General features: G+C 31.7%; 2 protein-coding genes across 5 annotated transcripts in view; one reads left to right on the forward strand and one right to left on the reverse strand.

Annotated features, from left to right (window-relative positions):
• Nucleotides 1-13,467, forward strand: part of ace (angiotensin I converting enzyme (peptidyl-dipeptidase A) 1) — a 75,091-nt gene extending 61,624 nt beyond the window's left edge. The window contains exon 13 of the transcript XR_015503820.1: nucleotides 13,422-13,467. The gene's annotated coding sequence lies outside the window, so the exon portion shown is untranslated. The remainder of the gene's footprint in view (nucleotides 1-13,421) is intronic.
• itga3b (integrin, alpha 3b) overlaps nucleotides 1-25,438 on the reverse strand; it is a 78,984-nt gene that overhangs the window by 7,306 nt on the left and 46,240 nt on the right. For all 4 annotated transcript variants that reach the window (XR_015503234.1, XM_087274526.1, XM_087274527.1 and 1 more), the window contains 19 exon segments: nucleotides 24,430-24,634; nucleotides 23,299-23,492; nucleotides 21,777-21,865; nucleotides 21,492-21,628; nucleotides 20,221-20,301; nucleotides 19,472-19,539; nucleotides 19,247-19,383; nucleotides 17,334-17,480; nucleotides 16,555-16,652; nucleotides 14,917-15,073; nucleotides 13,975-14,052; nucleotides 13,719-13,798; nucleotides 10,902-10,979; nucleotides 10,369-10,471; nucleotides 7,737-7,913; nucleotides 7,557-7,664; nucleotides 5,166-5,279; nucleotides 4,988-5,086; nucleotides 1,983-2,108 (listed from right to left, as the gene is read on the reverse strand). Coding sequence is in view for 3 of the 4 variants with exons in the window: in XM_087274526.1 (XP_087130652.1) it covers nucleotides 1,983-2,108; nucleotides 4,988-5,086; nucleotides 5,166-5,279; nucleotides 7,557-7,664; nucleotides 7,737-7,913; nucleotides 10,369-10,471; nucleotides 10,902-10,979; nucleotides 13,719-13,798; nucleotides 13,975-14,052; nucleotides 14,917-15,073; nucleotides 16,555-16,652; nucleotides 17,334-17,480; nucleotides 19,247-19,383; nucleotides 19,472-19,539; nucleotides 20,221-20,301; nucleotides 21,492-21,628; nucleotides 21,777-21,865; nucleotides 23,299-23,492; nucleotides 24,430-24,634 (2,276 nt within the window). In the remaining variant the exon portion in view is untranslated.

A 25,438-nucleotide genomic window follows, 5' to 3' on the forward strand; every position in this document is an offset into this window, starting at 1 on the left:
CTGAAAAAAAGTTGAACCCAAAATGGAAACAATGATGAATATGAATGCTAAGCACTATTTGAATACTACCAATCTTATTATGCTTGTCATTGCTGTTGATACACAATTATTCTTTCCCTCGTCTCATTTCTATTATATTGCTGCTAATGTTTTCTGTGTTTGTCATATGTTTGGTAACACTTTAGTTTAAGTAACAATTCACACCTATTACTACTGGCTTATTTCATTCCTATTATTAAGATATTAACTGTTTATTAGCACTTATATAGTATGATCTTAATTTACATCCCTAATCTTACTCATTAACTAAACCCAACTACTACCTTACTAACTAGTAATGAGCAGCTAATTAGTCATTTGTGGAGCTAAAAGTCTTAGTTAATGGTTCGTTAATAGCGTGAACTGTACAGTAAAATAAAGTGTGACAGTGTGCACAGCAGGTTGTGTTTACCTTATTTTATATTTTTGCACTTTTGAATTTTTATTTTTAATTTAAAAATGTTCATAAAAGTGTGTATGAATACAACTTTGCGCTATGAGTAATAATATGTAATACGTAATATGTAATAAGTAATGCCTTTTATATGTTTAAATAATTTGTATCTCATGGATGTGTCGTTTCTTAAATGCTTAAAAAATACATTTCTAATGTTAAAAAAGATAGCTTCATCAAATACACCGTGATGATAAAAATGTATCAGTTTACAACAAACAATAATAACAATATTTTAAATATTATAACAATAATATATTTATTAAGCAGCAATTTTTCAATGTATTCAAATTGCTGAAGAGTCCATTTATTTTTATTATATGGGCTATAATTATATTATTATTAAGAGTCCATATTTCACAATATAATTAATTTAAATGTAAAATTAATGTTTAAATAAAAAAAGTAATTTTTTTAACAATCATCCCCAAGCTGTTAGAGTAGTATATAATCACAATAGTGTTTTGTTAACATATTAAAGATAATTTCACTCATTTCTGAACAACCACTTGTTTTTCATATATTTTCTTTTGTTTGGAAAAAAATAAAGACAAAAAATAAAAATACAATTATTTCCTACAAAAAATGGCATTAGTGAAAAAAACCCAGTCTCATAATATTTAACACTTGAGGCAAAAATAAACTAAATAAAAAATAACGGATAAATCCAGCAGATTTCATAACAGCAAATACCTACACAAACCAGGCTCATTCTGAAAATGTACCACCATGTACATTTCTGGAGAGAGCCAAATACATCCCAGGAGCTACGTTTCTGTTTTCACGAATCCACCAGAGGCCGCTGTTCAGATCTCAAATTTCTCTTACTAGTGCCATTTGCACCTGCTGTTCACCCATTAATCCAACAGAGGTCACTGTCGACTGACTGACGACTGACGGAATGACTGACTGACTGACCGATCGCTTACCCACATTCCTTCCCTAAACCTGACCAGTAGTGTTTTCAAAAGCACAGATTGACCCGCCCACCCACTGCTGTAAAGCCAATCTACAGTTTCAAAACGCAATTCAGAAAAAGAAAAGCCCTCGTCTGACTTTTTCCACATTTTCAAATTGTACCACATTCTCACCCTGTGATTTACTTGTTTATTTAATTTTTCCCCGCTTTCTGGAACTGTTCTTTGTTGGACTCAAACCCCGTCGTTGTGATCAACTCAAGTCCGCTGACTTACATAGTCAGCTACTGGTCAAACTGATAACAACGGGAAAGCCTTCCAAATGGAGGTAAACGTTCAGCTGGTAAGCGTAAAAACGAACGGTTTTATACCGTCAGTTTTAAAAACGACCGTACTGCTGGCTACATAATTTGAAATCTCCAGAAATGTATATAGGGCTACGTTTTCAGAATGAGCCTGACTTGTACCCACACTATATACTTTAAAACTGCCAGTCAAGTTGTAACAAGGATTTAAGACCATTCTCATTAATGAGCAAAATACATGTTTAAAGGAATGTCGAGCAAACATACCTTCCAGAGAATAAGACTGATGATGCCTAATAAGAGTATTCCTGCAACCGCTGCAACAATGATGATCCAGAGGGGAACTTCATACGGTGTCTCTTCTCCCAACACCGGATCAATGTTCACTGAAAACTACACACAGAAGAGATGTTCACAACTTCTCAGCCAAAGTATAGACCTGGGCTTCTCAATGTCCAGGCTCTGGTCCAGATCATATTCATATTTAAAGAGCATGAATTGTGTGTAAGGGATTAAACGTGTGAATATACTACTTTAATAAATGCGGGTAAACTTTATTTGCTTTTTTAAAATGTTTTTTCGGCAATGATTTAAAATGAAACCAAAGGTGATAGTTAAACTGAAGGGCGATAGTCAAATTGTCATCTTAGTCAGCGTATGAAGTTTGCCATAATTGGGCATCAAACACAATGGGCCCTATCGTACACCTGGCGCAATGTGGCGCAAGGCGCGGCGCAATAGTCTTTTGGTAGTTTCAGCTTGGCCCAAGAGTCGTTTTGAGACGTTGCGCTACGCTGTTTGAATAGCAAATGCATTAGCGCTCATATGTGCGCTCATAGGCGTTCTGGTCTAAAAAGGAAGGCGTTCTGAGGCGCACTGCTGGCGCGTCGCTATTTTGAGCAACTATAATAGATTTTTCATTAGACCAAAACTAACCCGGTCTAAACTCCGGCGCAGAGTTGCGCCTCGCTTACACACTGCTTAATACGCACAAGAGAGCAATAGGCAAATATCTTTACATATGAAAAAATGTAGATATTAAGGATATATATAGGATATAACAAGAATAGATATAGAATATAAATATAAAGGATTAAAATATTACAAAACATATTATTTTCTAGCCTACATAAATATGAAAAATCACTGCTTTTATAACTTCTTCATCTAGGGAGGCTTTTTCAGTTCATTCATAACAATTTGCTTTTGTATAATGTTATTATTATTAGCAGTATTATTTATTATATCCATATTTATATTTGTTTTATTAAAAACAAGCTTAGATTTGCACACCTGTCAGGTTTTAGACCATAAGGGGCACAGCATGTGTTTTAGGATATAACTCAGGTTTTTGACCACACTTCGTTATTATTGTTCATTTATTCGTTTGCTGGAAATTAGAACTGAATTTAGAAATAGTTTTGAAATGAATATTTGCGCTTAACAAACAAAATTATTTATTTATAGACTAATTGATGTCTGTGCGTAAAGGTTTCCCTATCCAAGAGCAAAGTGTAAGTGATCCATTATCTCTCATTCTCACGCAGTAGATGCTCTGTTTAACAGTTTTCTGTTAAAAAAAACTGTTAACTGTTAAGTGTTTGCTAGTGAAATGTAAATTTTTTTTCCACTTAGACTTACTTTGCGTCCTGTAAATAGCAAATGCGCTCTTGGCGCGACGCAGCTGGCTCTTAAAGGGAATGGGAGATGAGACTCTAATTGGTTTATTCTCAAAACACACCTATAACTCATTAAGAAAATAAACTCAACCCTTTTAGACCTTTGTGCTATGGCGCAAAGCAGATTTTCCTGTCCTTAAATTAGCAAAAACGTGTCCTGACTCGCCCTGAAAGCGTTTGCACCCTGCGTTTTGCGCTCTGCGCATGGTCCGTCAAAATAGAGCCCAATATCATCAACTTTAAGATGCAATATACATCGAGAACAGTATAACATATGGAATCAATGCACTGATATCTACATGGTAAGTATATGGCTTAAATACAAACTTGCAAAACAATCATACATATATTTGACCAAATTGAGTAGACGCTTTGGTAATAGTTTCAGCTGAAGTGGTGGAGAGGTTTATTTTAGCTAGAAGGAGAGAGTGAGATATCTTTAAGCCACCAGAGTAATTTAGTTTGCTCCTGAAATACAGACTAAATGATAAATAGACTTTACAAATGGAAGCTTCAATGTATGTGAAAACACAGACAGAAATTAATAACAACTTCTGCATAAAATGACGAGTTTATTAAAGTGGATTGGTGTTCTTTTACTGATGTGATTTGATATGACACAATGCATAAATGTGCATTAAACACCACCTCGCAGTTTATGTGTGTTGGTTGCCTAATTACAAACCTGTCATATTGTACTATATATGTTAAACTAACAAAAGATACATTTAAACAGACCTTTTGCCACTTCGAGGTGGCGCTGAATCATTTTTTAATCCGTATATCCTGCAATTTGTGTTGTAACATCTAGGGCTGCTCGATTATAGGACAAATCTTAGTCACCATGTGTGTTTTTTATGTTTTTTTTTTTAGGAATGGTCCCAAATTAAACCAAAGGTGATAGTTTTTTCTGCGTGACACTGTTATCATCCTGTCAGCCTATGAACTTTGCTATAATCGGCCGACATTCTACACCGCAGTAAGAATTTGAATGGATGATGAGGATGTCGTTTCCAAAAAAGAAAAGTTGACAAAGAACGTTACAGTACAGTTTTCAAAGGTGATTGGACAGAGACGTGTGTGTTCATTTTGCTCCAATCCAGCACAAATGTTTGGTACTGTATAATGTTTAGTTTGTTATGAGACAGCTGGAGTTTTGAAGATTCAAAATGTCAAACGCTATAATGAAACAACACTTTACACTAGACAGCTGATGGAATCCTGACAGTGCCATTTCTCACATTAGACTGCTCTGTTTTTTGCATTACTGTACCTCTGGCTGTGCTTTGTTCATAAAATTAATTCATAAAATGTAAATTTCTTAACATTTGCACTTCTTAATAATTTATTTTAAAATGCAAAGGGCAAATAATTGGTTGGTTGATGTACAGTAAAACCAAAATTTAAAATCTATTTATTTATCTCTATTATTAAAATCTAGTTTTGTTATAATCAGTGTTTCCGGACCTTTGACATTGATGAAAATTCTGATTTGTACCCTTGAATTGAGACTTTAGGAACCTCTGATTAATATAGACCACAAACTTAAGTTGAGTTTGGGTGAACTATCCTGTCAGTGTCAACAGTTCTAACCTCTCTGGTTTGGTTGTCCATTTTGATGGCCGGTTTATCGGTCAGCAATCTCAATGTAGCCTGTCCCTTTACTTCCACTCGCAAGGCTTTGGCATAGTCCTGTGTGAAAACACAGAGACCCAAATGAGCCAGCAACCTTCATGTCAAAGAGTTCTTGATGATCAGTGAGTGTACAAACCTCCAGCAAGGTGCCGTTCCACACCCGTGCTCGAACTCTGACCTCCGCCTGGGTGGACATGTTGAGCAGCGGGCAGGAGAAGGTCTGACACAGAGCCGTCTTCTTTGAACAGTCCTGAGCAAAGATAAAACACACACACTCTCTGAATGTTCAAAGTAGAGCTGCGTGATTCTGCTGAAACTGAGAACCCCGATTATTTATTTAAAATAATAAAAAAAAACCACGATTCTCATGATTATGAATTTAAGAGTAATAATTTTTTATTAGTTATATATTTATTATAATTGTGAAATGTATCAATTTTCTATACTTAGTAATACAGTATATTGTAGTATTCATTACAAATAATTGTAAATACTATAATATCCACTATATAATACAGTGAACTGTAGTATGGTTGAAAAACACTATAGTATTTACTATAAATTACTGCATTATTTTTTCCATGTGGATGGTTTTAAACCATAATGATTTTTATTCTTCTATTGAACACAAAATAAGATATTTTGAAGAATGCTAGTAGTTGGCACCCATTGATATCCATAGTAATTTTTCCTACAATGAAAGTCAACTAGCATTCTTCAAAATATCTTCTTTTGGGTCCAGTAGAAGAAAGAAATTCATAATAGTTTAAAACCATTTTCACCCACATGAAAAAAACAAATCTATAGTAATTTATAGTAAATATTGTAGTGTTTTGGAACCATACTATGGTAAAGTGTACTATACAGTATATAATATACTGCAGTATTTATGAAACTTTGTTAATGAATGCTCTAGCCTACTGTATTATTGACTATATTGAAACTGTCATAAATACTGTAGTATATTTTAGTTTTTACTACATTAAACTGATGTTCTGTAGTATAATATACCCTATAGTTGTAGAAAATTACAATATCGGGTCATTTGTTTATATTATATAGTTATGTTACCATAGCAATTATATAAATACAGATTAATTCAAGTACTTTACTATAGTACGGTTCAAAACCACTACAATATTTAATATACAGTTGAAGTCAGAATTATTAGCCCCCTTTGAATTTTCTTTTATATATATATATATATATATATATATATATATATATATATATATATATATATATATATATATATATATATAAATAAAAAATAAATAAATAGTAGGGTTAATAATTAAGGGTGGGGGGGGGTGCTAATAATTCTGACATCAACTATAAATTACTATTGTACTTTTTTCACGTGGGGAGGAGAGTAAATGATGAGGTAAGTTTCATTTTTAAGCGATAAATGATTAACAAAATAAAGAAATATTCATTAATTTTCCTTCCTTAGTCCTTTTATTCATCAGGGGTCGCCTTTATTATTCATCAGCGGAAATTATCTAGCATATGTTTTACACAGCGGATGCACTTCCAGCTGCAACCCAGTGCTAGGAAACGTCCATAAACACATTTAAACTCATACACTACAGCCAATTTAGTTTATTCAATTCACCTATAGCACAAGTCTTTGGACTGTGGGGGAAACCGGAGCACTCGGAGGAAAACCCATGCCAACATGGGGAGAACATGCAAACTCCACACAGAAATACCAACTGAACATATAAATAAATAGAAATATATAAATAAATAAAAATGACAAAATGTTATTCCATGCAATCTATTTGTACAAAATATCATTATACAATTTAAATTATATGTTTTGTATCTTTATTTGAGAAAATGCCTTACAGTAATTAACCACTTATAAGGGCTTTGTTTGTTTCAGTACTATATGAATCAGCTTTTTGTCCATTTATTGAAGGATTTATTCAATGACAAATATATTTTAATGGTTGTTTGTCACCACAATTTGGCAAAACAATGTATTGCTACAACCCTCATTTAATAGTACCATTGACATCAATGTTTATATTGCATCTACTTCAATGAATTGGATTGTTTGTAGCTCAGAAATAATATTACAGGTTGAAAAGACTAAAGAAGAGAGCTGTCCATATACTGTATGTCGACTTCTCTGGGTCAAACGGATATCTACGGATGAGACTGTAAAGCTAGGGTCAACAATCTCGGTCCTTGAGGGCCGGTGTCCTTGCAGGCTTTAGCTCCTACTTACCTCACCACACCTGCCTGGGTGTTTCAAGTATACCTAGTAAGACCTTGATTAGCTTGTTCAGGTGTCCTTGATTAAGGTTGGAGCTAAAATCTGCAGGACACCGTACCTCCAGGAACAAGTTTGGTGACCCCTGCTGTAAAGGTTAAATAAACATACGCAGATCAAGATCATTTAGGATTAATATTATGTGGGTATCTGAATTAAAGTTGCAATCTTCTAATAAATAATCATGTAGCTCTAATTCAAAGAATAAAATAAAAAAGCCCAAAAATCCAAATCTGTCTGCCTCACCAGAAAATGTGCCACTTTACGAGTCGCCAGGACGGTGACAGAAGCTTCAGCGTGAGGAAACCCAGAATCCACTTCTCTTTTGTTTCGTTTAGTACCTTCTTTTGACAGCTGGAAGAGACGACAAATGAGTGAAGAGAATTGAATCAAGAATTAATAACTGCTGTATTTCCTGAGACTCACTGTGAGGTTTAGATAGTTGACGATATTCCCTGGCGGGACACAATGAGACTCCGATGATCCTTTGATCACTATTTCTGTGAGATACAGCAGCCATTTCCCATTGGCTACTGCATACGGCCAGTCAAAGTCAATCACAAGAGTTCCCAGATCTCCCAGTGGTTCTCCCAGCACCTGCACCTGGAATGTGGAATTATGGAGTGAACAAAACCATTAAGATCATTTTGATAATTGGAAAAAAGCTTTCTTGAGCAGAACAAAATAAAATAATTTCTGAAGGTTTAGATTTAAACTGCAAAAATCCCTTTAAAATATTTATAATCACACTTGATGAACACACTTGATTACCTGTCAGAGGGAGAAAGCCCTGCCCTTTAGTGAAGATCTTTCCCTCTTTAGCATACAGTAGGACGTAAGCAAAGACTACAGAATACACAAGACATGTAACTCATATAGTTTTTATTGGGGAAAAGTGTAATGATCAATATGGCAATTGAAGCCCCGCTTACTAGTACAGGAAGCCAATCATCGATTGCTATAAACTGATGTTTCTCCGGGGGAAAAGATCGAACCAGACATGTGGTTTTACAACAGTTTGGTGGTGAACTAACACATTGGAATCTCAGAGAAAACTTGCTTCACACACATACGAAATATATCCAAATAAAGCTTGAAATGTGTGCTTTTAAATGAATCAAGTTCACTTGAAACAAACGTTTTTGGGTTTTGTAATTTGTATGAAACTTATGCGAGGTACAGTCCACGTCCTTTCAAACGCACATCACATGACAGCAATTACTCAACGCCCACAAACTTGTAAACAAAATGAGTCGCTGTCATTTCTGGAGATTCACCATGAATTACTTCAGAAGGCCAGAGCAATCTAACAAAGCATTATTCAGAGGATGATGTGTAGAATGGCCATAAATAAGGCTGGTGTCGTGATCTTGTTCTTTTTGAGTGCGCATACTATACTTATTAGCTTGGGCAACCTAAAAATAGGTTGATTTGGTTGTTTAAAAACTAAACTTATGAAACAGCTGTTGTTTAATTTTATTGGTGGTTCCAAATATGTAAGTTCGGCAAACAGTTTTGGAGAATTGATGTTTCTCCATTCAGACAGAAAGCTTAAGCATACCAGCTGAAAGGCTTTCAAAGATGGCCGCAGAGTAAAATGACTTGCCTTAAAGGGACTTTGACGTTAGTCTTGTTTTTGAATCTGCCGCTAAACAGACACATTTGTAGCTCTGCCCTTTTTTGAGAAAGAACACAATCTCATTTGAATTAAAGGTCAACCCAAGCTCATTCTGAAAACGTAGTCCCGCGTTTATTTTTTTCAAGCGAACACTAAGGGGCAGTGTGACGCCATTCCCTATTGCGCTTGCCGGCCGGCTGGCCGACCGCTTACCTCCTTGTGGAAGGCTTCCCCGCTGCAACCCGTTTGTCCACTCAGCTCACCGTGTACGTCGACAGGCTCGAGATGCAGAGAGGAGTTGACCATGGCGATCGGTTTCGAGACCGGGGAAGAGCGGTTCCAGCAATCAGGTAAGACAAAAACAGAATCCCAAAAATTTAGTGAACGAGTTTCGTAACAGGGTGAGAACGCGGTGAAATCCGAAAACGCGGTAGAAAAAAAAAATCAGGGCTTTTCTTTTTTTGGGCGGCTTTTTGTAAACTGTCGCTTGGGTTTAGGGAAGTGAGCGGGCGGGCGGGTCGATCGGTAAAATTGGTTGGGTTCAGGGAAGGAGGAGGGCGGGTCGGCCGATTGGCCGGTCGCGCAGTCAATCATCCGGTCAGTCGGACAACGGCCTCTGGCGGGTTCACGCGAGAACAGCGCAGGCGCGAACTGCACTCGCGAGAGGCGTCTGAGGTGCGAAAAAGCGCACAACAGCGGCCTCTCGCGGATTCGCAGAAACAAAAACTGCAGCCGTACGTACCCGCCGGGACGTATTCCGCGGTCTCTAGAAACGTCCGCGAGACTACGTTTCCACAATGAGCCCGGGTTGTTTAAGGTGATTGTCACCAAAATTACACATTTAGGATTAGAGCCTAAAAAAGGCAGTGGGGGGTTTTAAACTTAAACTTTGCATACACACTTTAGGGACATCAGAGGATTGGTCCACTTTAAAGGAATAAATAATTTTAAAACATATTTAAATAAATCCCTTGGTGAAATTGAGACATTAGCAAAAAAATCACAATATACATGTATATACATATATACAAACTAATAAAAGATCAATTTAAATACACCTTATGCCTCTTCAGGGTGGCACTGAATACATTTTTAATCTGTATATCCTGCATTTTGTGTTCTGACAAGCTGTAAATAGATGTGAGGCATGGCTGCCTTCTTCACAAAAATGCACCTTTTTAAGTCCTTCTGCCTCTCCTGTTTTCAATAAGAGTCCAACATAATATTTAAGATACTAGTATTCAGCTTAAAGTGAAATTTAAAGGCTTAACTATGTTAATCAGATTAACTAGGCACGTTAGGGTAATGAGACGATAGCAAAAAAAAAATCTCACCTTTTCTTTTTTCAGCTAACTATAAACTAATGATTTGATTGAGATACAGTATATACAAAAGTGCATTGTAGCGCATGTCTGAGAAAACTTATAAGACCACACTCACACGAAACACAAACTCCAATGGACTCCCCACATCACTGGTGCTGCTCATGGCAGATTCTCCGATCACATTGCCGCTGAACGACGTGTCGATTATTAGCTTTTCCCTGCAGACCACAGGAAGAAAATGAAAATCAAGCTTTAAGCAAGACCACAACTGTGTTTGTTTAAAGGGATAGTTCACCCCAAAATGAAAATCTGCTCATTATTTACTCACCCTCATGTGGCTTACCGTTTATTTCTACTGTTGAACACAAAATATAGATAAAAGAAAATAATTTGAAGATATCTCAAAACCTATAACCACTGACTTCCATAGTAGAAAAAAAAACAAATACTATGGAAGGCAATGGTTACAGGTTTCCAGCATTCTTTAAAATATCTTCTTTTGTCTTTAACAGAGGAAAAAAAACTCAAAGGTTTGAAACAAATAAAGTGCAGACTAAATGATGACAGAGTTTTCATTTCTGGGTGAACTATTTGTAAAATGTAAATGCACACAGATTGTTTTATTGTTAATAACATCAAAGTACGTACAAAGAAAATGTAGTGAGGATCGTGTTCTTCACATTGAGGGTGACAAGAACAGGAAACAGATCCGCCTGTTCACTAATACTGAAGACAAACAAACATCATCACTGTCAGTGACCATATAGCGCATTGATTCAATATGTTATATAGTTCTCAGATATCTACATAGTAGGAAATATATGTGGCTTAGTTCAGAAAAATCTCCACAAATGGTTCAATATGTTCATTTATAACCACAGGACCATATTGAACATATTTGGAAAGGTTGTGAATATTAATAAGTTCTGCTCTGACGCTCTGCAATTCATGTCAGTACTTGTCTCTCACACTTGAAAATACAAACTTGAAAAATAATTACACTTCATTTGTTAAAAAATATTTGAACAAACTGAGTAGATGCTTTGTTAACAATCGTTTCATGTAAAGTGGTGGAGAGGTTTATTTTAGCTAGAAGGAGAGAGTTGGCTATCTTTAATCCAAAAGAGTAAACTATTTTGCGGTGTGTGGTGGATAAAATAAAGGCAAAATTATAAATAGACTTCTCAAACGGGGCTGACAGATGTATTTAGAGTTGCATTTTGAAGCTATATTGTAAATGAAAACAGACAAAATTAATATCAACTTTGACATAAACTGATGAGTTTAATAAAGTGTATTGGTGTCCTACAAAAATGAAGTGATATGGCACAATGAATAGACATGCATTAAACAATAATCAGCTGTTTACATGTGTTTGTTGCCTCATTACAAACATATGTGGCAAATTTCTTAATATACATGTTAAACTAACAAAAGATTCATTTAAACAGACTGTATGCTTCTTCGGGATGGCGATGAATACATTTTTAATCTGTATATCCTGCATTTTGTGTTCTGACATGCTGTAAACAGAGGTACGGCTGCCTGCTTCACAACAATGTTTCTTTTTAAACTTCCTACACTGAAAAAAGTGTTGCATGCAGAACTGTTGCAAACAATTTATTTGTGTTGTATTTAAACAATCAAATTAAATTTAATAATGTTCAACTTAATTTGTTTGTTTAAATTAATCCAAAATAAATTGTTTACAAACACCTAATGTTAAAAAAATTATTAAATCCTAGGAATCATCTTTGAGTATTTTTTTCAGTGTACCTTTCTCGTTTTTAAAATAACAGTCCAAGTTTAGTTTTGTTCATTTTAAGTTTAGATAAACTTAATACATTTTTTAAAAGATCATTGTTGTAATCTCAATATGAAATAATATGGCAAATCAAATGTTGCCTGCTTTTATTAATAGGATTTTACATTTACAAAATTGACATGAGAACAAGTAACAGGACTCTTATTGTCAAGCCACTCTATGCCTAGGTACACAGATTTTCATTACATGACAACTTTAAAGTTAGCATTAAACATGGGCTTGAGATAATCTTGTTGTGACGGACATGAAATAGCTTCCTAAATGAGAAATAATGAGCCGAGCGAAACTTTGTCCAATTGGAACTGATTAGATGTTGTTGATTGATCTCAATGATTGACATGTTGATCCTGCTCTCATGCTAGTGAACACCAATCAGCGAAGAGAAATTATTGAAGAGGAAGGGAGAGTTGTTGATATTAAAGATTATGAGAGTGCATCAATATGTACAGTTGAATCAGAATTATAAGCCTTCCGATTAAATATAAGTTCTTTAATATTTTTTCCTGAGAAGATTTTTTCATAAATGTCTAAACATAATCATTTTAATAACTCATCTCTAATAACTGATTTATTTTATCTATGCCATGATGACGATAATATTTTAATAGATATTTTCAAGACACTAGTATTCATCTTAAAGTGACATTTAAAGGTGAACTAGGTTAATTAGGTTGACTAATTAACTTAGTCGAGTCAAGTTAAGATAATTAGGCAAGTTATTGTATAACAGTGGTTTGTTCTGTAGACTATCATAAACAAAACAAAAATACTGCTTAAGGGGGCTAATTGTCACGGTCACCAGCGATCGTATGTCCTAAAATCGCTGGATCTCATTCACAATAACCATGGACTACAAATCCACCATGTCTGGACTACATTTTCATACATGCACTTCTTCACACTCACACATGCTTCCTCATTTAAACTGATTACTTGCACCCCCTGAGGATTGTCAACGACTGATTACACACACTATTTAAGCAACACACTCACACATTCACATTAGTCTTGTTAGCTGTATAGTGACATTACAACGCGTATTTCTTGTCTTGTTTTGCCTGTGTTTTGACCTTAGCCTTGTTTACCTTTTTGTCTCAGACTGGCACCTGCCTTCTCGCTTGTTATTTTGACTACGTTTCTGGATTGCCTTATACACCTGTTTGCACCCGTATTGACCATTGCTTGCCTGACTATCCGAATAACCTGCATGTGGATCCAAACTTTAGTTGTCAGTGTCACTCCCCTTGTTACACTAATAATATTGACCTTAAAATGGTTTAAAATACTTTTATTCTAGCTGAAATAAAACAAAAAACACAAAAAAAGAAGAAAAAATATTATAGGAAATACTGTGAAAAATTCCTTGCTCTTTTAATCATTTGTGAAATATTTAAAAAAAGAAAAAGAAATTGACAGGAGAGCTGATCATTCTCACTTTAAATGTATAAATAAAAATAATGTGCAAAGATATTTTATATAAACAATTTTAATTGTTTAATTAAGTAATTATCATTAAAAATAAATAGAATCCGTTTTGACTTAAAAAAAAAAGACCTGCAGACTGAAATGTCTTTAGCACACAATTTTTAGAGACACAGCATACTGTATAAAACAGAAACCATGCGAGTTGTTGGACTTACGTGGAGAGCTGCAGCTGAGATTGGATCTGCTCTGTATAAAGTGTAATACCAGAGGTCTCAAAGATGATTATAAATGAGACCTGAGAAACCAAGAGCGAGAGCAAATTACGCAAAACATATAAGCTGTACGGTCTGATTAGCTGAGCTCACTCAAATGGGCCGTGGAAAACGAGGGATGCTTTTCTTTTCATTTGCATGCAAATGTTCAGAAAGGTCACATGCTGGACGTGTTTGCAGAAAGAAAACAGACGGCTACCTTCTGATTGCTCTTAAATGGGTTTCCCAGATCACATATGACAGCCTCGTCTGCACTGCACTCCATATCAAAACCAGCCTGTAGTGATCAAGCATAAGATTGTCAAAAAAAAAACAACAACAATAAAATGATCTATTTAATAACAGGAACTAAATGAGCAAGTCGAATTCAGTTTTTTTTTGGCTACATTTTTATTTTGCAAATAACATTTCATCACAAAAAAACTATATATATTTTAATCACATTTAATTAATTAATAAAAAAACAATATACAGTATAAACTTTGTGATATATTACATTGTATGATGTGTTATATAATATTAGCTTATTTATTTATATTCTAGTATATAATATTATGTTCCATTATGTTAATTACTGCTTTAAATGAGAAGATTTGACAAGCAGAAAAATGAAATGAATAAATAAAATGTGAGTAAAACATATATTGAATTTTTATGGTAAATGTTATTAATTACTGCATTAAATGAGAAGATATGACAAGCATAATTAATTAATAAATTAATGTATTATGACTTAAAAAAGTAATTAATTAAAATAAGTTATTTAATTAATGTATTAATTAATTAATTAATTAATTAATTTTAATTAATTAATTAATATTTATAATTAATTAATTCTGCTTGTTAATTAATTAATTAATTCTATTTTTTATTTCAGTGATTGCAAACTATTTATATGGGTTAATTTAAACAAACAAATTAAATTTAGTAATGCTCAACTTAATTTCTTTGTTTGAATTCAGTCATATAAATTGTTTACAACCCCTTACTTTAAAAACAATTTGTAAATCCAAATGAATGTTTATTCAGTGCACAAAACTAATCTTAAATCAGAGGTAAAATCGTCCAGTAAATTTGATTAGCATTGCTGATATTGCTGCAGGGTATTGTGATTGTAAAAGAGCTCCTTCATGTGGCTCACCGGAGGACGGACGCCTGAGTATTTGAGTGAGTATGGAATGGAGATGTTGAGCGTGGCCTGATGAGCATCCTCCGCCGGTTTGTTCTCATCCGCTGTGTTGGAGACCTCCACCATCAGCACCAGCTTCTTCACATTACTGCTAAACTCCAGCGTCTGACTGTCAACAAACAGCACAACATTATTTATTACACATTACTCTTTCGGACAATCTTCTTTTTCGTACCGAGCCACAAGTCTGTGAAACACACTTCCAACTGGATTAATTGCATGTACAAATTTCCAGATGTTTTTTTAAGCCTGTCCAAAAAATAGTGGCTCATATCTAAACAATTATGTACATATTAAGGAAAGTAGCAGTTTTTGCTAAAGCCTGACACAAAACACATTTCCTTTTTTGAGGTAAGTGTATTGTTGTGCATGTCCCTGTCAAATAAATGAATGATTTCCAATTCAATTTCAAATTCAAAAAATAAAGATGATGGAGATATTTCAGAGATGGCTTATTACAAATATGTTAAATTCATTAATTTGTTTTATTTTTATCATATATGGTTTATACACTATATTTTTATTATATCATTTTATTTACTTTTTATTATTTTAGTTTATTAACTTTATAAAATTACTTTTAATTCTGTGTGCTGTTTTCACACCTGATTGTCATAGTATTAGTAATAAAAAAATACTTGCAATAATATAATATAATATAATATAATATAATATAATATAATATAATATAATATAATATAATATAGTATAATATAATATAATATAATATAATATAATATAATATAATATAATATAATATAATATAATATAATAATATTTAATAATATAATCTAATATTAATGTAATAAAATATAATATATAAAATAATATAATATTAATAATATTATATTAATTTAATCTAGTCTATTATAATCTAATCTAATATAATATAATATAAAATAATATATTATTATAAAATAATATAATATAGATATAATAAATTAATATAAAATAATATAATATTAATATAATATAATAAATATAATATTAATATAATATTAATATAATAATAATATAATATAATATAATATAATATAATATAATATAATATAATAATATTTAATAATATAATCTAATATTAATGTAATAAAATATAATATATAAAATAATATAATATTAATAATATTATATTAATTTAATCTAGTCTATTATAATCTAATCTAATATAATATAATATAAAATAATATATTATTATAAAATAATATAATATAGATATAATAAATTAATATAAAATAATATAATATTAATATAATATAATAAATATAATATTAATATAATATTAATATAATATAATATAATATAATATAATATAATATAATATAATATAATATAATATAATATAATATAATATAATATAATATAATATTTAGGTTTCCAACACTTTTAACAAAATTGAATGGTTAACTGTTCAATACAGAATTAAATAAAAACAATATGTAAAAACTTTGTTAAGCTTTAGATTTAGAATTTTATTGGGAAAAAATAATGACTAAATATATTGTTGTTTCCAAACAGTGGGCACTATGTAGTAAACCCTCCACCGTTTGACACTGATCCAGCATCTAGCCATTTCTCCTCCATCATGCTCACCTGGGAAAGGGATTGTAGTTTTCATCTGCAAACCTGGCCTTGAGCTGCAGGTTACTGCTACAACGGTTATCATCTCCACACTCCTTGTGGAAATTAATCTGAAGAGAAACACACAGTGCTACTATCAAGCTGTGTTTTCACTCGTGTCATTTCATTTTAAAATGTAAAGCTCATCTCTGTCCTTACCAGTGCCCAAATGAGTGTACATGACATCAGGAGCTAGGGAGCGGATTAAGACGCACCCTATGAATTCATACTATGTTCACATACTGTTTTACACATACTATATAGTAGAAAAGTATGTGATTTTGGATGCATTAGACTTTTGGCTGGACACATTCACTCCCTGATTAGCTCTTTTTGAGCATTGCCATCCATCCATCCATCCATCCATTGAGTCTCTGAATTGAAGTGACTATGAGAAGGTGTCTGGTGCATGCAAAGAGGAATTAGTGTGTCTTCTTCGAGTGGTTTGTCTGGCCCACTCATCTGTGCGAAGCAGTCAGAATTTCTCAATGTTTTCCCACACACATAGATAGTTTATAAGTACATTTTGTTTATTTAATAATTGTATATAGGCTAAAGTTCTCTACTATAAGTTTATGGCTACTTTTAGCTTCTGACATGCGTTTTCAGTGAATGGTAGTGGAAACTCCAGTATAATCGAGGATGGTTTTGAGATGTTAAAATGAAAACCCACTAGTGTAAATGTAACCTCTGGACTCACATCAACATGAGCTGAGCTGAAGATCACGCTGTTGTACAGAAATATAGCGTACCTCAGCTTTGTCGGTGAGGATCTGCTGTCCACTCAGCACAGGGAAAGAGTCTAGACTCTGTAATGTCTGCTGCGCTGCTGCTTTCTGTTGATTTAGAGACACGTTCAGACTGAACACTATGGGCTGAAGTTTGTCCGTCACTGGATTCTGGAGAGCACAGAAAACAACAACTTACTATTAAAATTTTGTTGGATATGGCGTTGCAAATAAGTTTACTTCTTTAAAAATAGAAAACTAAATAATAATAATATTTATTATCATTATCATTATTATTGATAATAATAATAATAATAATAATGATAATAATAATAATAATATACAATCATACTATAAATTTATTATTATTATAAAAAATATAAAAATATATAATATATAGTGAATATACATAATGTATATAATATATGTATTAAATAATTAAAATATATTAACTGCACAGGATGTTATTATTATTTAAATAACAAATAAATACTATAAAACACACTATATTGCATTATAAAATTTATTTACAATAATTATTAATATATAATATATTTATATTTTTAATTAATAGTCTTAAATTCAACAGTTAATATAATAAATTAATATAAAATTAATTACTAATATATATTTAATAAACAATATATTATTAATTCAGTTAATATGTAGGCAATAATAAAAAATTATAAATATAATAATAAATATAAACACTATTAATTTTCCCAGAGATGGGTTGCGGCTGGAAGTACATCCGCTGCGTAAAAAAATTGCTGGATAAGTTGGCGGTTCAATCCTCTGTGGCGACCCCGAATCAATAATGGGACTAAGCCGACAAGAAAATGAATGAATGAATGAATAAAACTATTAATATTAAATGAATAATTACAAGATACATGTCACAATAATATAGTATTTGTTATTTAAATATTTTTATTAATACACAATACAAATAATAGACTATAATACATGATTAAATTAATATAAAATAATTATTTATATATAATTCATCATATTCTTAATATTATTAAATTCCATAGTTAAAGTATATAGCTAATAAAAAATGTATTACCCATAGTAATAATAAATAAATACAAACACAACTATTAGTAAATTAATAATTATAAAATATAAAAGTAACAATAACAGAATATTTAATAAGCATATAAATATAATAATAATAAAAATATAAACACAAAAAACATTTATTGAATAATTACAAGATACATGTAACAATAATATAGTATTTATTTGGCATTTAAAAAAATTCTATTATTACACTTTACAATTAATACACTATAATACATCATAAAAATAAATATATTAATTAATAAAATATAAATAATGAATATTATTAAATTCAACAGTAAAAATACGCAGTTAATGTAAATTTTATAAATATAATAAATAAATAAATATAAACAAAATAAATTTTTGAATGAATGAATAAAAAATACATCTAAAAATAATATAGTATCTATTTATTATTTAAATATGTTCTCTTATAATAGAGTATTTTATTATAGAAATTGCTGAAATTTTAATATGAAATATTAATATAATAAATTATGAATGTAATAAATATTATATAGAATAAATAATAATTTTCTCACTATAATACATAATAAATTAACATATTGTTTATGAATATTTTTTAATTAATATTCTTAAATTCAACAATTAAATAATATATAAAATAACAAATGCATAAAAATGAATATTATTCATTTAAAAAATAATTATTAATAATTAACCTTATATTATAATTAACTGAACAAAAAATATTCATGAATCATTCATCTATTTTTCCATAAATCTTTTTCTGAAACATTATATGCACTGACAGTAAATACAAATTGACATATAGATTATTGACATATAGATATAATTTTAATATCGGTGTGAAAAAGAATGTGTACAGTGTGATCATAGACTCTCACATTAACACTGAGCTCCAGCTCTTGACAGGAAGAAGCAGAGAAAGACAGAAGGCCTGTAAACGTGCTTTGCTTGTTGTCTATAAAGCGTACTCGAGCACCTCTGCGATTCTGGTCAGCATCTATCGTAAACTTCACAGCTGAAGCAGAGAGAAACAAACAAAATGAAGCACACAATCAATCCATGAAAACACTCATCAAACATTCCTGAATCAGGCCTTCACTTACTGATTTCCTTCCTGAAGTTGCTGTTTCCATTGCTGAGAGTGTAACTGAAGCACACCTTCACCTTTATGCTGGAAACACACATTGAAAGCATTCTTCTCTTTTCAAATGAACGCCAAGAAATAATACCATCCTTTTACAGAATATACAACACAGGTGAAATCAAATGCTTTTGATAATAAGGTCTTTTCTCCAAAAAATCATCCTGAAAGTTTTAATATAAATGTATATACATAAATAAATGAATAAATAAATAAATTTAATATAAAATTATTTATTTGTTATAGAATTTGTTTCTATTAATGCACTATAATACATTATCAAATTAAATTAATCAATAAATCGTCCAATAAATCATACTGCAAATTTTAATATAAATATATACACATTAATACAAATAATATAAATGTAATAAATAACTATAGCAAAATTAATATTAAATTAATAAGTGAAATATAAGTATTTATTTGTCATTGAAATATTTTCTATACACTGTACAAGTAATACACTATACTATAATACAATATAGAATTAAATTAATAAATAAACCATCCTGCAAGTTTTAGAATTATGAACAAAGCATTTATTTAATCAAGCTAATTAATTGTTAATTACATGTAAAATCAAATTTAATATAAAAAAACTATTAACATTATAAGCAATTAAAAAGAGTATATTAAAATAATGGAAAAAAGAAACCTATGTCATGACTCTTTTAATCTAAGTGAAACATTTGTTGGAAGTCGTCTTACCAGGAAATACCACACTGGCTTGGAATCACAATCTTTGGCTCCACGGTGAAGTTTTTGGACAGATGAATGACTGGACGAGACCTAAAAAAGTCATCACATATCCTCAGTTTATCTTGCAGAACTCACTGACTCACTTGTAATTTACTTCTTTGTTTGTTGTTGTTAATTATAACAATAATACCAAACGAAAATACATTTATTTATAATAATAATATTAATAATAATAACAATATTGAATAATAATATAAATAATAATAGTAACAACAACAGCAACAAGTATTATAATTTTATTGGCATTATTATTATTATTATTATTATTATTATTATTATTATTATTATTATTATTATCATCACTATTGGTATAATTGTAATTAAATGTATACTTCTACTACTACTACTACTACTCCTAGTAGTAGTAGTAGTAGTAGTAGTATTATAATGCATTTATTAATTTATTGACACATTTAATAAATTTTTACATAAACATGAATTATACAAAATTTTTAAATGTATATAGTATAATAAATACATAAATGCAGTATACTTATGTATTATTAATAATACATAAATGCAATTTATTTCATTCATGTTTATAAATGCATTAGTTGAAATATAATGTACAGACTAAATAAATCAATGTAAAGTTACAATAATAACTCTTTAATACATATTTTGTAGTACCGTATTATAAGCCACTTTTGATTACTATTAACTGAAAAAGGAGGAGCATTATTATTTTTATGATTTTCTATGTTTTATGTACATGCATAAATGTCAATTTTAATTAGTATATTTAGTAAAAGCAGCAATGTTGAATGTAAAAGTCTGTAAATATATCAAAACTGAAAACAACAACAAACAAAAAAACACTGTGGCAAAAATATATTTATATATATTCCAATAATAATAATAATAATAATAATAATAATAATAATAATTATTATTATTATTATTATTATAGCAAGAAATTCTCACATTGGGACAAATTATATATAATATAAATAATATATATATATATATATATATATATATATATATATATATATATATATATATATATATATATATATATATAAATATTTATATATAATATATATATTTAAATTGCATATAAAGAAAATTTCATATGTACACAAGAGGGATTATGTGATGATGACATTCAGAAGACTTCAAGTAGGCATACATTTTGTATTTATATACAGTATTTAGAGTCCTGCAAAATCCCTGTGAATAATATGAACATCTACTGTATTAAACACTAAACAGCGAACCTCAAGAGTGCGATGCGGTCATCCAAAGAGCCCACCAAAATATCTGGATAATCATTTCCATCCATATCCATTCCTCCACTGAGAGAATAACCAAACGTCTGAAAACCACTGGGACCCAATGACTTACCCTCGATCACCTGACAGAAACACACACACACACATGAAAAATCATGTCAAATTGCTGTTGCTAGATCATAATTCAGCAGTATAATTATATAATATGAAACTGTAGGCAATTTTAGATATAAAGTCGTTCCATACAAATCCCATGATGCTTTGCTTTACCTGGCTTGGTTCTTTAGTTATTCCACTTTTACTTCCCATCCATATGTAGACTTTTCCAGAGTCCTGGAATGGAGCGCCGACAGCAATATCTGAATGAAGAAACCAAAACACAAGATACACACACACACACACACAAAACATAACTAACACTGCATCACCTCTAGAGGGCAGCATGACTATACAAAACACAAGAAAGGACTACACTCAAACTGTCACAAGTGTCTAGTAGTTTTTTAAAACACTACACACAATTCTCTGCATTTGGCACAATTTCCATGCAAATAAAATAGCTTGTTTTCACAAGGAACACTCTGTCTGTTAAAAATTTTAAGTCAGTTGTCCTTCTTTGCATACTAACTCATCACACGAGTAAACATCTGTCTCAAAAAATTGCAGTTTAGAAATCAGTGCTCATCTGGTTCACTGCCCACACACGTTTTTTAGGTTGGTTAATTCCATCCATATTCTCCATTTCTCAGTCCTATTGAGGATTTTTTTTTCTGCCTGGGGTGGAAAGTGTATGTGGATGTTTACCAGTGATGGGTTGGGTTAAGCCAAAAAGAAAATGAATGAATGAATGAATGAATAACACTATATAAAAGCAAACTGAAAACCCCCCTGCATAAAGGCGGGATGGAGGTGTTTTATAACCTATTAAATAATACTTTTTGTAACATTTTACAGTTTTTCAATTGTTTACACACAATTTTAAAAATCGGGTTCTTTTTTTTCAAAATATAACCGCAATTATTCAAACAGCACACTCAATTTGAAGAATTCCTAGATTGTTTGCAAAATGACTTCAGTCAAAATATTTACACATATTTGTGAAAATGCTATTATTTTTCATTTCACCAACACAGTCCTCAATGATCAGACACTATTGCAGGCAGTTTCACACTGCTGTGATAAATAAAAAACACATTTGTAAAAAAAAATTTTAGGAAACAGCATGTGCTAGATTTTTGGGCAGACATTGTTATGTCGCAACCCATCTCTGGGAAACATCCACACACTCTCATTCACACACACACTCATACACTACGGACAAATTCACCCAATTCACCTATAGCACATGTCTTTGGACTATGGGGGAAACAGGAGCACCCGGAGGAAACCCACGCAAAGGCAGGGAGAACATGCAAACTCCACTGTGTCGCCCTATTATTATTATTATTATTGTTGTTATTAAGTGGGATATAATGTCAATGCTAAATAATCGAATTATGTTTGAAAGAAGGAATTTGCAACCATAGTTAACAATGGTTTTCTTAACCTTGATTTAACTAATTCTGCAGTAGGCACTAGTTCTCATATCAAGGAGAGTGGACCAAGCGACAACAACACAATAAGCCCAGTAAAGAAATAATAAAATGGGTGCAGCGGGTAAAAGCTAACGAGGAGTTTCTTATTGGGCTAATAAATGTTAAATGTTGTTCTGTCGTCGTCCCTGCTCTTCCCTAACTTTTGCATTTTCACAAGTCTGTAGAAATATGCTCTAGCCTTTTTCAAGCAGCTTTACCTTGAAATCCGTCCTGATTGACATCTCCGACCGCAGCAACGGCAAACCCAAACCCAGATCCCTTTTTACCCTTCAGAACCAGGCTGGCTTTTTTCTGGAAGGATCCGTTTTCGTTCATAAAAATGTAAACAGCACCTCCTTCCTCCTTATAGCGGTCGAAATAAAATGGCGCGCCGACGATCAGGTCATTCCAACTGTAGGAACAGGCAAAAAAAAAAAACACACAGGACGTGTCTGAATTAGCACTGTTTACTTTCACATAAGCTTCAATAAGAATGAGAGCATAGAAAAGCATTGAACCGTGTCTCTGTTTAGACGCTTAAATATGAAGCTCGACAGGATCTTTGAAGAAAGTGAGATATACTTTGGTTGATTTCCTTCAGATTCAGTGAAGCGTCGGACAGATCAGTGTTTGTGATGACAGCTGATCACTTGGTATTAAAATAACCATATCAGTATGTTATGTTTCACCAATAGTACAAAGATGAAATGTGACTAAAAAAAAGCAGTAAGTAGTGGATGCAAATATACAAATAGACAAGTGTATGTAGAGCTATATTACTATATACAATTTTATATGTAGAGCTGTTATGTGCAATTTGCCATGTAAAGTGTGTTGTTAAATAAGTGTATATGTGTATAAAAGTGTATGGCAAGTAGTGATGTTTGTTCCACAATTATTATTATCAAGTGTTCATGAGATGGATTGCCTGAGGAAAGAGTTTTTGTGTCGGGCTGTTCTGGTGCGCAGAGCTCTGTAGTGTCGACCAGAAGGTAACAGTTCAAAGAGGCAGTGTGCTGGGTGTGAGAGGTCCAGAGTGATTTTGGCAGCCCTTCTGCTTGCTCTGGATAAGTATAGTTCTTGGATAGTAGGGAGGGTTGTACCAATGATTCGCTGAGCAGTCTGAATTTTTCATATAGTAATTCATTTGTATCTAATAAATGTTTTTGACATTGAAGAAACCCCTCTCCTGACCTTTTTTTATTGAACAATAATTCCTACAACACCTGGGAATGTCGCAACTGACCAATCAGAATCAAGAATTCCAGATATAATAAATGAACAATAATAATACACCTTGTACCCCTCAAGAACAAAGATTATCATAACTGAGTTGCACAGTGACCTACTCGTCATTGTTGAGGTCTGTTACTGCCAAGCAGCTGCCAAAGTACGACCCTATTTGTTCCCCTGTGATCGTCATCAGCTGCTTGAGTATCAAGTCTTGTTTGTCGGCCAGGATCACTGAACCCTTGAATTCATCTCTGGGAGCCCCCATCACCACAGTGAACACAGAGCGATCCAGTAACTTTATGTCCTCCAGCACAGAGTAACCTGAACACAGACATGAGGACAGTCAATCATCTGTGTGCAACCAACAGCCCACATGCAGAACACTGAAACTGAAGCCAGTCCAGCTACTAATAAGTTCAGTTACAGTCAAGAGACACTTTTGAGAAAGAAGACAAATGATTTATACAGTTAAAGACCAAATTGTTAGCCCTCCTAAATATTTATCCCTAATTTCTGTTTAACAGAAAGATTTTTTCAACACATTTCTAAACATAATAACTAATTTCATTTATCTTTGTCATGATGACTACATAAAAATTGACTAGATATTTTTCAAGATACTAGTTTTCAGCTTAAAGTGACATTTAAATAATATTGACCATAAAATGGTTTTAAAAAATTAAAAACTGCTTTTATTCTAGCTCAAATAAAACAAATACGCATATTAATCAGAAGAAAAATATAGGAATTACTGTGAAAATTTCCTTGCTCTGTTAAACATCATTTGAGAAATATTTAAAAAAGAAATTCACAGGAGGGTTAATAATTTTGACCAACTTTATATACAAAAAATGTGATGCAGTGCAATGCAATTATTGAATAAAATTATAGTAATATTACAGATAAATGACAACAATTTAAAACAATCAATTTTTGAAAAATACTGATAATGTTATTGTAATTTTATTTATCAGTTAACAACACTAGCAGTAAAAGAAAAACTGAAAGTAATGCACAGAAATATTTTGATAGACAACTGATTCTATCTAGAGAATAGATGATTTGACAATTGTATAATTCAATTAAATATATAGCCGAAATAAACACATAAAATACATTCATCTA

The sequence above is a fragment of the Danio rerio genome, chromosome 12 (genome assembly GCF_052040795.2).
Source record: "Danio rerio strain M-AB ecotype USA chromosome 12, GRCz13ab, whole genome shotgun sequence".
NCBI classification, from domain to species: domain Eukaryota; kingdom Metazoa; phylum Chordata; class Actinopteri; order Cypriniformes; family Danionidae; genus Danio; species Danio rerio.